Source organism: Chiloscyllium punctatum, chromosome 12 (genome assembly GCF_047496795.1).
Source record: "Chiloscyllium punctatum isolate Juve2018m chromosome 12, sChiPun1.3, whole genome shotgun sequence".
In the NCBI taxonomy this organism is placed as follows: domain Eukaryota; kingdom Metazoa; phylum Chordata; class Chondrichthyes; order Orectolobiformes; family Hemiscylliidae; genus Chiloscyllium; species Chiloscyllium punctatum.
In genome coordinates, this window is record NC_092750.1 from 1,023,938 (window position 1) to 1,038,466 (window position 14,529).

At 45.4% G+C, this 14,529-nt stretch overlaps 1 protein-coding gene across 2 annotated transcripts in view; it reads right to left on the minus strand.

Moving 5' to 3' along the window:
* Positions 1-766: 766 nt before the first annotated feature.
* impdh2 (IMP (inosine 5'-monophosphate) dehydrogenase 2) overlaps positions 767-14,529 on the minus strand; it is a 28,816-nt gene continuing 15,053 nt past the window's right edge. Inside the window, exons 10-15 of one of the 2 annotated variants that reach the window (XM_072581723.1) lie at positions 13,617-13,688; positions 10,035-10,178; positions 8,657-8,801; positions 7,840-7,983; positions 7,640-7,723; positions 767-1,512 (exon numbers count right to left, since the gene is read on the minus strand). In XM_072581723.1, the coding sequence (XP_072437824.1) occupies positions 1,491-1,512; positions 7,640-7,723; positions 7,840-7,983; positions 8,657-8,801; positions 10,035-10,178; positions 13,617-13,688 (611 nt within the window). In that variant the 3' untranslated portion in view covers positions 767-1,490. The remainder of the gene's footprint in view (positions 1,513-7,639; positions 7,724-7,839; positions 7,984-8,656; positions 8,802-10,034; positions 10,179-13,616; positions 13,689-14,529) is intronic. The other variant, XM_072581722.1, reaches the window with a different exon arrangement.

A 14,529-nucleotide genomic window follows, 5' to 3' on the forward strand; every position in this document is an offset into this window, starting at 1 on the left:
GGGTGGTGGGGGGGGGTAAAGGGAAGATAGCTAGGTGGAACTAAGTCCACGGTCACTGAATGGCAGTAAAGGTTCAAAGAGCAAAATGGCCTAACCCTTCTCTTTGTAACTTTCCCCAAACAGAGCATCAAATTTGGAAAGTGGACAAACTCTCCAGGGACATTCTCCATTTGAATAGTCATTTCACAGGACTAGACAGGGTTAACATGGGATTGATATGTTCCCATTAACTAGGGAGTCCAGAACCTAGGGATTAGTCTCAGGAGAGAGGATGGGGAAGAAATCTCTTCAGTGAAGCTAGGAAATTCTCTGCCAGAAAGTTGTTAAAGTCAAAACATAACTGTTTTCAAGAGAAATTAGATATTCTAAGGGCTAAAGATCTTGAGAGAAAGCAGGGATAGTGGAGTCTTATTGCCTCTCCTTTCATTCAGCCCTCATGATGAAGTCATTTATCTGCTAGTATATTTGATTACTCTGTATGCTCTGTCCATCATAAACCAACATTAGAAAGTATTTACGGGCTATCTGGCTGTGCAACCATCACAGAGCCCAATAATCTCTCCTGGATGAAGACTGTCTGAGTATTGATCTGGACTGGCCAGTCTGAAACCTCTGTATCCCACAGTACTCCCACTACAACTGGCACAGGAGGGTCTGGGAGAAAAGGGGGCTTGGTGGTGGGAGGGTCACTGTGGAGGAGACTTTGTTCTTTTTTTCTCATAGAAGCCAAGCCCAGGTCAAGGTAGAAAGTGTCAGAATCAAGTCCTTTCAACCAAATGATTTTTTAATACAAGTTGTAACAGTGTCATCACAGGCTTATGTATAAAGTTCTCTGCCTGAAACAGCAGGTACTTGAGCACTTTCGATCACAATCAGAATCCTGTGTAAGACAATGAATCAGTTATCACACATCCAATAATCCAATCTGTGAAACCAATACCATGCTCTGCAAACATTTTGAACCATTCATTATTCTGCACAAAAAAGGTTTTTCTCCTTAAACAGCAACACAGACATGTCTGAGTTTTGTGTTTTTCACAATTTGTTCCACAACATTTCAGAAAGTCAGTGCAAACGTCACAGTGACAGATGCAAAGGCACCAGTCAAAGTAATAAACAGTGTTAACACACCATCCTCTATCTGAGAGCAAACACAAACTGATGCAGTGAAATGGTCACTGAGATTCTCACTGTTAAGTGCCATACTCAGTCACCGCTTTAAGATTTAAAGGTGCAGATTAAATTACACCAAACAATCTCATTTCATTTTTAACAAAAATGAAACATATCTTGTAAAATTAACTGCACAAGCAGCAGAGGTATCAGACATGCAGAACCAAACAGCTATAGGGTGAATGCCAGAGGCACAGACCACTCTCCCATGGTGTTCCAATACTGAGAGGTTGAAACAAAGGTTTTTGCAAATTTGGCTGGAGGTGATTAACAAGGAACAGAATCCTGGAATGAGGCTAGGATTTCACCAGAAGGATTTAGAAAAGTCTCTTCTCGTATCTGGAAGAGAAGAAAAGAAAAATCACATGCTCAATCTACATACTCAGTGGCTCTCTACAAAAGAGTGGCTCTCTACTGGGCGGCACGGTGGCACAGTGGTTAGCACTGCTGCCTCACAGCGCCAGAGACCCGGGTTCAATTCCTGCCTCAAGCGACTGACTGTGTGGAGTTTGCACATTCTCCCCGTGTCTGCGTGGGTTTCTTCCGGGTGCTCCAGTTTCCTCCCACAGTCCAAAGATGTGCAGGTCAGGTGAATTGGCCATGCTAAATTGCCCGTAGTGTTAGGTAAGTGGTCGATGTAGGGGTATGGGTGGGTTGCGCTTCGGCGGGGCGGTGTGGACTTGTTGGGCCGAAGGGCCTGTTTCCACACTGTAAGTAATCTAAATCTAAAAGTCTTACGAGGAAAGGTTGAGGGACTGGAGGCTGTTTTCATTGGAGAGAAGAAGGTTGAGAGGTGTCTTAATAGAGACATAAGATAATCAGAGGGTTACATTGGGTGGACAGTGAGAGCCTTTTTCCTCGGATGATGATAGCTACCACGAGGGGGTATAGCTTTAAATTGAGGGGTGATAAGATATAGGATAGATGTCAGAGGTAGTTTCTTTACTCAGTAGTAGGGGCGTGGAACAGCCTGTCTGCAGCAGTAGTAGACTCACCAACTTTACAGGCATTTAACTGATCATTGGATAGGCATATGGACGAGAATGGAATAGTGTAGGATAGATGGCTTCAGACTGGTTTCACAGGGTGGCGCAATATCGAGGGCTGAAGAGCCTATACTGCACTGTAATGTTTATTACTATCCAATCAGATACAAATATACGAACAAGGGGCAGGACAAGGCCGTTTGGCCCCTCAAGCCTGCTCCAATATTCAATAAAATAGTGGCCGATTTGTTTATTCCATATTGAACCCATCCTTATGACTTTTCAGTCCCTCAAGAATCTATCCACCGTGGTCTTAAAAATGTTTAAGAATTCCTTTGATTAACTTTTCAGGAAGAAAGGACAGCCTTGATTTTTAAATAGTGGACCCTAAATCTAGATTTTCTCATTAGAAACATCTCCTCTCCCTATTCCGTCAAGGCCCTTCAAAGACCTTATATTGTTCAAATAAGTCACCTCTTATAAGGCCATAAGAACAGAAGTAGATTATAGCTTGAAAGTTCCATAACAGAAGTTTGGTTAGAACCTTGCTGAAGGGATTGTTTGAAGCTGAGAAAGTCTAAGCTCAATTGTGAATAGTCAAGGAAAAGGTGAACAAACTCTCAAGTTCATGAACTCAGACACTGTTCAATCAAACCAATGGATTTGATGGAGAAGAGAATTTTCTCTGGAGTTTGAGTACTACAAAGGAATAGGCTGTTGGAATAGATGGAATATTGTAATTTATCACTTTTCAAAAATCTTTAAAATTGTATACATATAAAAATATTTATTTACATTATTTGATAATTTTTTTGTGTTTTATTGTTAAGCGCATAATGCTGCAGATTGGTTTGTTTTCCAGTGAGAGACCACCTCGTTAAATAAAAAAATCTATCAAGCCACATTTCAGTCTGAGGTCTAACTTGTCCATTAATAACATCAGCTGAGATCATAACACTTGGCTAAACATGATTTTCTTTTCACAAAACCATGTTGACTCTATCTAATCATTTTGAACTTATCCAAGTGCCTGGCTCTAACTTCTTTAATAATAGCTTCTAACATTTTTTAACAAGGAATGGGCCAAGTGCTGGATACAGGATTGGAATAGATATTTTTGACCATGCAAATATGATAGGTCAAATGGCCTTTTCATGTGCTGTAGATTTTGACTATTTTTCCTATGATTGGGTTTGGAGGGATATGGGCCAGGTGCTGGCAGGTGGGACTAGATTGGGTTGGGATATCTGGTCAGCGTGAAAGGGTTGGACCGAAGGGTATGTTTCCGTGCTGTACATCTCTATGACTCCATGACATGTTAACCCTGTGGTTTACTGCTTTCTATCTCCCTCCCTGTTTGAAGGAAGGAGTTACATTGGTTATTTTGAAAATGTAATGGGACATTCCTGAATTAAATAATCTTATAAAATTAAAACCAGTGTATCAACTGGAGAATCTACAGTAATCAAAAAGGCCATTCAGCCCATCTGGTCAGCACTAACCCTCCAAAGAGCATCCTACCTAGACCCAGCCCTTCATTCTATCCCTGTAAATTCATATTTCTCATGATTAACCCACCAGCCTGCATACAATGGGTAATTTAACATGGCCAATCAACCTAACCTGCACATCTTTGGACTGTGGGAGAAAATCAAACCACTTGGAGGAAACCCATGTAGGCACAGGGAGAACATGCAAACTCCATCCAGTCCCCCAAGGTTGGGGTTGAACAGAGGTCCCTCGTGCTGAGGCTAGTGTTCAGTGCTAACTATTGAGCTGCTGTGCCATAATGCAAACTCCATCCAGTCCCCCAAGGTTGGGGTTGAACAGAGGTCCCTCGTGCTGAGGCTAGCGTTCAGTGCTAACTATTGAGCTGCTGTGCCATAATGCAAACTCCATCCAGTCCCCCAAGGTTGGGGTTGAACAGAGGTCCCTCGTGCTGAGGCTAGCGTTCAGTGCTAACTATTGAGCTGCTGTGCCATAATGCAAACTCCATCCAGTCCCCCAAGGTTGGGGTTGAACAGAGGTCCCTCGTGCTGAGGCTAGCGTTCAGTGCTAACTATTGAGCTGCTGTGCCATAATGCAAACTCCATCCAGTCCCCCAAGGTTGGGGTTGAACAGAGGTCCCTCGTGCTGAGGCTAGCGTTCAGTGCTAACTATTGAGCTGCTGTGCCATAATGCAAACTCCATCCAGTCCCCCAAGGTTGGGGTTGAACAGAGGTCCCTCGTGCTGAGGCTAGCGTTCAGTGCTAACTATTGAGCTGCTGTGCCATAATGCAAACTCCATCCAGTCCCCCAAGGTTGGGGTTGAACAGAGGTCCCTCGTGCTGAGGCTAGCGTTCAGTGCTAACTATTGAGCTGCTGTGCCATAATGCAAACTCCATCCAGTCCCCCAAGGTTGGGGTTGAACAGAGGTCCCTCGTGCTGAGGCTAGCGTTCAGTGCTAACTATTGAGCTGCTGTGCCATAATGCAAACTCCATCCAGTCCCCCAAGGTTGGGGTTGAACAGAGGTCCCTCGTGCTGAGGCTAGCGTTCAGTGCTAACTATTGAGCTGCTGTGCCATAATGCAAACTCCATCCAGTCCCCCAAGGTTGGGGTTGAACAGAGGTCCCTCGTGCTGAGGCTAGCGTTCAGTGCTAACTATTGAGCTGCTGTGCCATAATGCAAACTCCATCCAGTCCCCCAAGGTTGGGGTTGAACAGAGGTCCCTCGTGCTGAGGCTAGCGTTCAGTGCTAACTATTGAGCTGCTGTGCCATAATGCAAACTCCATCCAGTCCCCCAAGGTTGGGGTTGAACAGAGGTCCCTCGTGCTGAGGCTAGCGTTCAGTGCTAACTATTGAGCTGCTGTGCCATAATGCAAACTCCATCCAGTCCCCCAAGGTTGGGGTTGAACAGAGGTCCCTCGTGCTGAGGCTAGCGTTCAGTGCTAACTATTGAGCTGCTGTGCCATAATGCAAACTCCATCCAGTCCCCCAAGGTTGGGGTTGAACAGAGGTCCCTCGTGCTGAGGCTAGCGTTCAGTGCTAACTATTGAGCTGCTGTGCCATAATGCAAACTCCATCCAGTCCCCCAAGGTTGGGGTTGAACAGAGGTCCCTCGTGCTGAGGCTAGCGTTCAGTGCTAACTATTGAGCTGCTGTGCCATAATGCAAACTCCATCCAGTCCCCCAAGGTTGGGGTTGAACAGAGGTCCCTCGTGCTGAGGCTAGCGTTCAGTGCTAACTATTGAGCTGCTGTGCCATAATGCAAACTCCATCCAGTCCCCCAAGGTTGGGGTTGAACAGAGGTCCCTCGTGCTGAGGCTAGCGTTCAGTGCTAACTATTGAGCTGCTGTGCCATAATGCAAACTCCATCCAGTCCCCCAAGGTTGGGGTTGAACAGAGGTCCCTCGTGCTGAGGCTAGCGTTCAGTGCTAACTATTGAGCTGCTGTGCCATAATGCAAACTCCATCCAGTCCCCCAAGGTTGGGGTTGAACAGAGGTCCCTCGTGCTGAGGCTAGCGTTCAGTGCTAACTATTGAGCTGCTGTGCCATAATGCAAACTCCATCCAGTCCCCCAAGGTTGGGGTTGAACAGAGGTCCCTCGTGCTGAGGCTAGCGTTCAGTGCTAACTATTGAGCTGCTGTGCCATAATGCAAACTCCATCCAGTCCCCCAAGGTTGGGGTTGAACAGAGGTCCCTCGTGCTGAGGCTAGCGTTCAGTGCTAACTATTGAGCTGCTGTGCCATAATGCAAACTCCATCCAGTCCCCCAAGGTTGGGGTTGAACAGAGGTCCCTCGTGCTGAGGCTAGCGTTCAGTGCTAACTATTGAGCTGCTGTGCCATAATGCAAACTCCATCCAGTCCCCCAAGGTTGGGGTTGAACAGAGGTCCCTCGTGCTGAGGCTAGCGTTCAGTGCTAACTATTGAGCTGCTGTGCCATAATGCAAACTCCATCCAGTCCCCCAAGGTTGGGGTTGAACAGAGGTCCCTCGTGCTGAGGCTAGCGTTCAGTGCTAACTATTGAGCTGCTGTGCCATAATGCAAACTCCATCCAGTCCCCCAAGGTTGGGGTTGAACAGAGGTCCCTCGTGCTGAGGCTAGTGTTCAGTGCTAACTATTGAGCTGCTGTGCCATAATGCAAACTCCATCCAGTCCCCCAAGGTTGGGGTTGAACAGAGGTCCCTCGTGCTGAGGCTAGCGTTCAGTGCTAACTATTGAGCTGCTGTGCCATAATGCAAACTCCATCCAGTCCCCCAAGGTTGGGGTTGAACAGAGGTCCCTCGTGCTGAGGCTAGCGTTCAGTGCTAACTATTGAGCTGCTGTGCCATAATGCAAACTCCATCCAGTCCCCCAAGGTTGGGGTTGAACAGAGGTCCCTCGTGCTGAGGCTAGCGTTCAGTGCTAACTATTGAGCTGCTGTGCCATAATGCAAACTCCATCCAGTCCCCCAAGGTTGGGGTTGAACAGAGGTCCCTCGTGCTGAGGCTAGCGTTCAGTGCTAACTATTGAGCTGCTGTGCCATAATGCAAACTCCATCCAGTCCCCCAAGGTTGGGGTTGAACAGAGGTCCCTCGTGCTGAGGCTAGCGTTCAGTGCTAACTATTGAGCTGCTGTGCCATAATGCAAACTCCATCCAGTCCCCCAAGGTTGGGGTTGAACAGAGGTCCCTCGTGCTGAGGCTAGCGTTCAGTGCTAACTATTGAGCTGCTGTGCCATAATGCAAACTCCATCCAGTCCCCCAAGGTTGGGGTTGAACAGAGGTCCCTCGTGCTGAGGCTAGCGTTCAGTGCTAACTATTGAGCTGCTGTGCCATAATGCAAACTCCATCCAGTCCCCCAAGGTTGGGGTTGAACAGAGGTCCCTCGTGCTGAGGCTAGTGTTCAGTGCTAACTATTGAGCTGCTGTGCCATAATGCAAACTCCATCCAGTCCCCCAAGGTTGGGGTTGAACAGAGGTCCCTCGTGCTGAGGCTAGTGTTCAGTGCTAACTATTGAGCTGCTGTGCCATAATGCAAACTCCATCCAGTCCCCCAAGGTTGGGGTTGAACAGAGGTCCCTCGTGCTGAGGCTAGTGTTCAGTGCTAACTATTGAGCTGCTGTGCCATAATGCAAACTCCATCCAGTCCCCCAAGGTTGGGGTTGAACAGAGGTCCCTCGTGCTGAGGCTAGTGTTCAGTGCTAACTATTGAGCTGCTGTGCCATAATGCAAACTCCATCCAGTCCCCCAAGGTTGGGGTTGAACAGAGGTCCCTCGTGCTGAGGCTAGTGTTCAGTGCTAACTATTGAGCTGCTGTGCCATATACTCAGTATCAGTTTTCAGGTGATTCTGATTTTTAAGTCTCTTCCATTTCCTGATTTACTGTTGTTTCTGGAATGTTACTCATACCCTGTTACAGTGAAACTCGGCTCTTAGTGGCTGGTAAAGGAAAGGAAGGAGAAGACATACCGGAAGGTGATCATAAAAACTGCGAGGAGGAGTAGTAAAGGAACAACACTTACGAGTGCAGCCCATGGACACCACCTTCCAGCTGAGCACACAATGTTCTCTTCTCAAACTTCAGCTCCCCAGAGTACATCATCGCTCTAGGAACAGCACAAAGTCAGTCAATGACATAAGACCACCATAGTAAGGGTAAGGTGAGTCAAGTTGGAGAGGGAGAGGATGGCAGGAGAGGCAACAAGAAGGGTCATGGTTGTACCTGAGCTGTGTTAGGCTCTTGGCTCCAATATCCTGGCAGCCATGTTGGATCCCAGCAATCAGATATGGAACAAACTTGTGGATGGAGCCCTTGTCCTGGACGGCACCAGACACACCCTGAGCCACTTTGATCTTATCTGACTCGCTGGAAAGAAAGAATAGAATCACTTTGGGTCAATCAATAGACAACTCCACATTAGTCACAGTGGTCCTCAACCTGTACATATATCCCATATTTAAGGAAAGTTATTAGACCCCAGCTTCCTTCATTGAAGGCCAAGTCATAAAGTCTGATTTTACAAATAAAACAGCAATAATAAGACTTATAGACAGAGTCACTTAGCACGGAAACAGACCCTTCGGTCCAACCAGTCCATGCCGAATATAATCCCAAATTTAACTAGTCCCACCTGCCTGCTCCTGACCCACATCCCTTCACACTTTTTCTATTCATGTATCCATCCAAAATTCTTTTAAACTCACATCCAGCACTTCCTCAGAGCTAGTGCCACAGAAATCACCAGATATATTAAATTCACTTCCACAACCTGTTACAATCAGGGTTAAACCTTTAATTACTGTATTTACATCCAAGTTAAATGCCCTGCTAAATTATCTCCTCTCCGATTGTTAATCTGCTGTCCATTGTGACATGTTGTAAATCAGTAAATTAAATTTTTAACAGCTTCAGATGATATCAATATCATAGACCTGCCCCCTATTTTGTAACCTAGAGAAACTTGGTTGCTATATTTTGTCAGAGATGGACGTTTGAAATATTTTTACAAATATATCAACCTTTCAGATTCATAACTAACCTGAAGTAGCGGCTTTGACTCCCCAAGTGCTTGTCCATTGCATCCAAGGAGCCCATCCCCCGATACTTCTTTAACCTCACTCCATCGGTGAAGAAATACTCACCAGGGGCTTCATTAGTAGCAGCGAGCAGAGATCCCATCATCACTGTCAGGAAAAGAACAAGGATCAGCAATTGCAAACCAAGCCATTTCTACCCAACCAATTCTGAGAAGCAGCAATTTCTGCCAGCATCTAACAATGAATTTGGATTTATATAGTGCCTTTCACAATTTTAGGACATCCCAAGGTTCCAGCAAAATACGTTTGAAGTGCAGTCACTCTTCTAATATAGGAAATATAGCAATCAATATGCAGTCAGCAAGCTTCCACAACCAAAATAATAACAATCAATCAGACAATCTGTTTTAGCGACGTGACATCTTTGGGACAGACATGAGCTGTATGACCCCGAGGAGAACCACCTTTTCTTCAAAATCATTACATGGAATCTTTGACATTCAGACCTCTCCTCGGAGAACACAGCCCAACCTCCCTCATCTCAGCACCTGTCCTCCCTCAATTCAGTACTGACTCCAATAATTTCGGGCGGCACGGTGGCACAGTGGTTAGCACTGCTGCCTCACAGCGCCAGAGACCCGGGTTCAATTCCCGCCTCAGGCGACGGACTGTGTGGAGTTTGCACATTCTCCCCGTGTCTGCGTGGGTTTCCTCCGGGTGCTCCAGTTTCCTCCCACAGTCCAAAGATGTGCAGGTCAGGTGAATTGGCCATCCTAAATTGCCCGTAGTGTTAGGTAAGGGGTAGATGTAGGGGTATGGGTGGGTTGCGCTTTGGCGGGGTGGTGTGGACTTGTTGGGCCGAAGGGCCTGTTTCCACACTGTAAGTAATCTAATCTAACCTAATCTAATGCTCAGGACACCAGACCCCACCCTGCAAGTTCCTCTTCAAGCCACTCACCATCCTCAATTGAAAATATATCGCCATTCCTTCAGTGTCGCTGGGTCAAAATCCTGGAATTCCCTCCACTAGGACATTGTGGGTCAACCTACAGCACATGGACTGCAGCGGTTCAAGAAGGTAGCTCACCACCACCTTCTCAAGGGCAGTAAATGCTGGCCCCTGCCAGCTATGCCAACATCCATCTGTGCTTAGGTTTCAGAAGTGGAACTCTCATCCAGAGCTGGGATACCCACTGAGTGAGTGTGGCATCAGTGTTGGACTAGAGCAGGAACACAGTCAGACCGGCCATCTGCTTTGTGGGATCAATAAATCAGCAAGGACTGGGTCCTGGGGGCCTTCTTGCACTGTTTGATAAGAATTTACTGAGAAAGTACCAGAAATGCTTGTTCCTGTCTCCCAGGTGTCAGTTATTCACCCACCTGTCGATGCTCCCAATGCTAAAGCTTTGGCAATATGGCCAACAGTCTGAATCCCGCCGTCTGCGATTACTGGCACGGAGAATCTCCTGGCATACTCTGCAACCTTGTAAACCGCAGTGGCCTGAGGTCTCCCCACAGCCAGCACTGGACAAGAAACAAACAAAAGTCAATAGGGGAGGCAATTGTCTAATGGTATTATTGCTAGAATAATCGTGAAAGCTAGGTAATGTTCTGTGGACCTGGGTTCGAATCCTGCCATGGCAGTTGGTGAAATTTAAATTCAGTAAAAACAATCCAGAATTAAGAGTCTAATAGTGACCATGAAACCACTGTTAGAAAAAAAATCTCTGGTTCACTCATGCCATACATGTGACCCACAACAATTTGGGTGTCTTTCAGCTGCTCTCTAGGCAATGAATGGTTTTGACACCAAAGCCCACAATGAATATTTTTTAAAAAAGATAGCGAGAGCGCTCACGCAGCTCAGACCATCACATATTATATAATTCTTGGCAATTGCAGCAATTACTGCCTTTCTCCACTTCCACAAAGGAGAAACTGAGCCAACCACTTAACATCCTGGTGTCTAGATGTTAACCAACAAACCTCACAGGTACTTCAGAGGGCAGTTCTGAATCAGCTACATTGCTCAGGATCTGGAGTCACATGTATGTCAGACCACGTAAAGATGGCAGTTTCCTTCTCTGAAGGACACTAGTGAACCAGATGGATTTTCACAACAAATCAATAACTTCATGGTCAGTTTAACCCAAATCAGTTTATTTTTTTAAAATGAATTTCCAAAGGTGAATATGAAACTGCTGTTCCCTGTATCATCATTTAATACAAAGTAACATTTTAAATTAACCGATTCAAGAGATTATAACACACCTGTGTACCAGGAAGGAGTTAAACCAAGACCTCATAGTACCCACATCAGCTACTGCACAGTTAAAGAGGAGAAAAATGTTGTTTGATTTGTAACAACGAATGGGAGGTTCTGTTAGTAATGTGTGGGGATTGAAGCAATTTGAACCTGAACACATTTAGACAGATAGCTAATAAACACCATCTGCCTCATGGTGACAGCCCTCTGTGCAATCCATACAACTCGTCTCACTGAGAGTTGCGTATTTGTCAGTCCTCTACAGGACAGGGACTGTGTGTGGAGGCTCATCCAAGTATACATGTGTATGCACGTATATATCAAGACCGTTTAGTTTTGGTGGTGCTTCAACTGTCCTATTTTTCCAAAACCCAAACATCACCATAAACATTTAGCTATAAAACATGACATGTTTATGAAGGCATGCTCAAGTTATAATAGCTCCTGCAATATAACAAGTTATTGCAATACCACACATCATTCTTTCAGATTCCAAACACAAAATGTCAAACACAGATTGTTGAAACACACTGGAAACTGTAGATTCAGAATCCGCAAAGTGTCCATGAATAACGAGGTGAGAATGAACACAAGGACAAGCCCTTTGCAAATCAGCCGATCATCTAGAAATGTGCAACACACTCAGGACAGGTACAGAATAAAGCTTCCTGCACACTGTCCCATAAACAAGTACAGAACTGTGTTAGATATAGAGTAAAGCTCCGCCTGTACTGTCCCCCATCAAAAACTCTCAGGACAGGGACAGCATAGGATTAGATATTAAGTAACTTTCCCTCTATATTGTCCCCAAATGTTCCCAGCACAGGGTTAGACACACAAGAATTAGGAATTGTCCATTTGGGCCCTCGATCTGTTCTTCCATTCCATAAGGCCATTGGCTGATCTGATTGGAGTCCCAACTCAACTCAGCTGTCCATTCTCATCCCCAAATTCTTGACTCCTGGCACTTAACAACTTATTTATCTCGGCCAGTTTTCTACATTTGCTACTTCCTTTGAATTAAACAGCAGTTTGCATTTGCCTTTCTGTGCACTTGCTCAACATGCATTCTAAAGTTTTGTGATTCAGGTACCAGGGCATCCAGATTTCCGATTGTAGATCGGAGCTCTGCAATCTCCATTTCAACAATATGCTGCTATCCTATTCTTCCTGCCAAAATGGACAAGTTCACATTTTCCCACACATTGCTCCATTTGCCAAGGTTTTTGCCCACTTACTTCACCAATCCTTACCCTCTTGCAGACTCTTAATTCTCTTCACAATCTATCGAGCAAATCTAGCAACCGTACTTGTTGTACACTGTTAAGGCTCCAGTTCACCAACTACAGCCTATTGACCTGAAAAAGATTCATCCATCCCAACTCTACTTCCTATTAACGAACTATACATCTATCCATACCAGTCTGTTACCCCATAAACTATAAGCTCTTATTTTATGTAATAACTTTTCATGTCAAAACTTATCAAATGCTTTTTGGAAATATCCAAGAACAGTGTGGGTTCCCCTTTATCCACTGTGAACGTTACTTGCTAAAAGAACTCTAATAACGCAACACTGTCCAAATCAAACACTCCCAGGACAGATACAGCACAGGGTTGGATACAGAGTAAACCTCCCTCCACACAGTCCCCAAACACTCTGAAGGCAGTCCATACAGTTGGATAAAGTCCATGCCCAAACTGCATTTTTACAGGATTAATAGGTGGACTGGGCCTCAGAGGTAGTTAATCCTCTGGCTGTTCCATTCACGGTTGTGGGAAGCAAGAAACTTTTCAAATTGCAAGTTGGGGGTGAGTAACACATGTTGGCTTTGCCAGTGATGCCCAAATCCCATGAAAGAATAGTTAAAATCGTCATGCAGGCAGTAGTATTTCAATCCCAGGAATCAGTGAGTCATTAAGCCCAGTTACCTCAACTGCAAGCAGATCGAGTGGACAAGAGATTGAGAAATGATACAAACGTGCTCGTAACTGAAACAGTCCGAACACGCTGAAATGGCTAAAACAGAACAAGATCCTAGCCAAATTTATTTCAGTCTCCCAAACCCAATTTGAACTCTCATACTTCATTCTGGCTTACTGTATCAAAGATTAGTTTTCAAACAGAAAAAAACAAAACATGATGTTTCGCTATCAAGCAGGGTCCCTATAGCGAACCCCAGTGAGAGTCTGTGTGTGTGTGTGTGTGTGTATGTGAGAGACTATACCCCAGTGAGAATGTGTGGGGGAGGGGTTGTGTGGGAACTGTGTGAGAGAGAGAAACGGGAAGATAGAGTGAGCAGAGTGTGTGTGTGTGTGTGTGCATGTGTGCGCATGCATGGTTGCGTGTGGGTAGAGGTATGTGGAGCCATGTGTATGTGTGAGACCCATACCCCAGCAACAGACTGTGCGTGAGACACATACCCCAATGCCAGTCAGTCAGTCAATCTCACCAAAACTAGTGACAAAGTGTGGGCCCCTCTGTTTCCTAACTTTAGGCTCACTGATCCTTGCAAAGTTTAGCTGCTTCAGACACTAACAGAGAAGTTAAATCAGCCACAGAACTCCAATCCAAAGGGTTTTCTCTTGTCTATTCGGTCTAGTTCTGGGGTAGGTGGGATACAGAGAAGCAAATTGTCAGAGCACAGCCAATCACGTTCCGACCTCCAACACAACAGTCTTGAAAAGAAACTTACGGAAAGAGCCCGAGATTGTTGTTGGGAGTTTGGGGCTGAGTGTTTTAAAATCTGGAGGAATCTTGGGTGCTGCTAAAGACCAGAGAGACAGAGAGAGATGGAGATTATAATGGAAAGCCACACCACAGAGTGAGCGAGACAGAAAGCAAAGCTGGAGGGAGTAGAGTGACAACTGTGCCACACTGCATTAGCAATCTCATTCTCCCAACACAAGGTGACGACTGTGCTCACTGTCCTCTATATTTGGTACACAGCTCCTCAAGCCCCGTGCTAAAATCCAGACCACACCTTCTCCTCCCACATCAATCGCCCTAAATCTGTGTTATTGTGCTACTACAGTTCCTCCTGCCACCGGAAAACAGATTCTCAATAATCTTGCTCTCAAAACCCAAGATGGTTTTGAACACCCAGATTAAATCCACCCACAACCTTTTCCATTCTAAGGAAAGCAATCCTAACTTCTCCAGTCTCTCTCCACATACACTACAGTCCCTCATCTCTGGTGCTGGTCTGATAAATCTCCTCTGCACTTTCTCCCATGTCTTTGCATCCTTGCAGAAGTGAGGTGCCGAGAATTGAGTGCAGTACTGTACTCCACATAAGGCTGAACTAGCACCTGTACAGGTTTAGCATCACCTTCTTGCTCTTGTACCCAATATTCCTATTAATAAAGCACACAAGACTGTATGATTTATTAACTGCTCTCTATCTATCCTGCGACAATACATCTCTCTGCTTCTCAATCAGAACTGTCTCGACTCTCCCCACTTTCATCCAACCATTACTGAAATTTCAACTACCACTTGATCATTCTAATCTGCTCCTGTCCTTTTACAATCTGTTCCTAATTCCTATTCCCTTTCTCCATCTTTCTAATATCGCTCAGTTAAAAGAAATCACAGCAACTGAATGA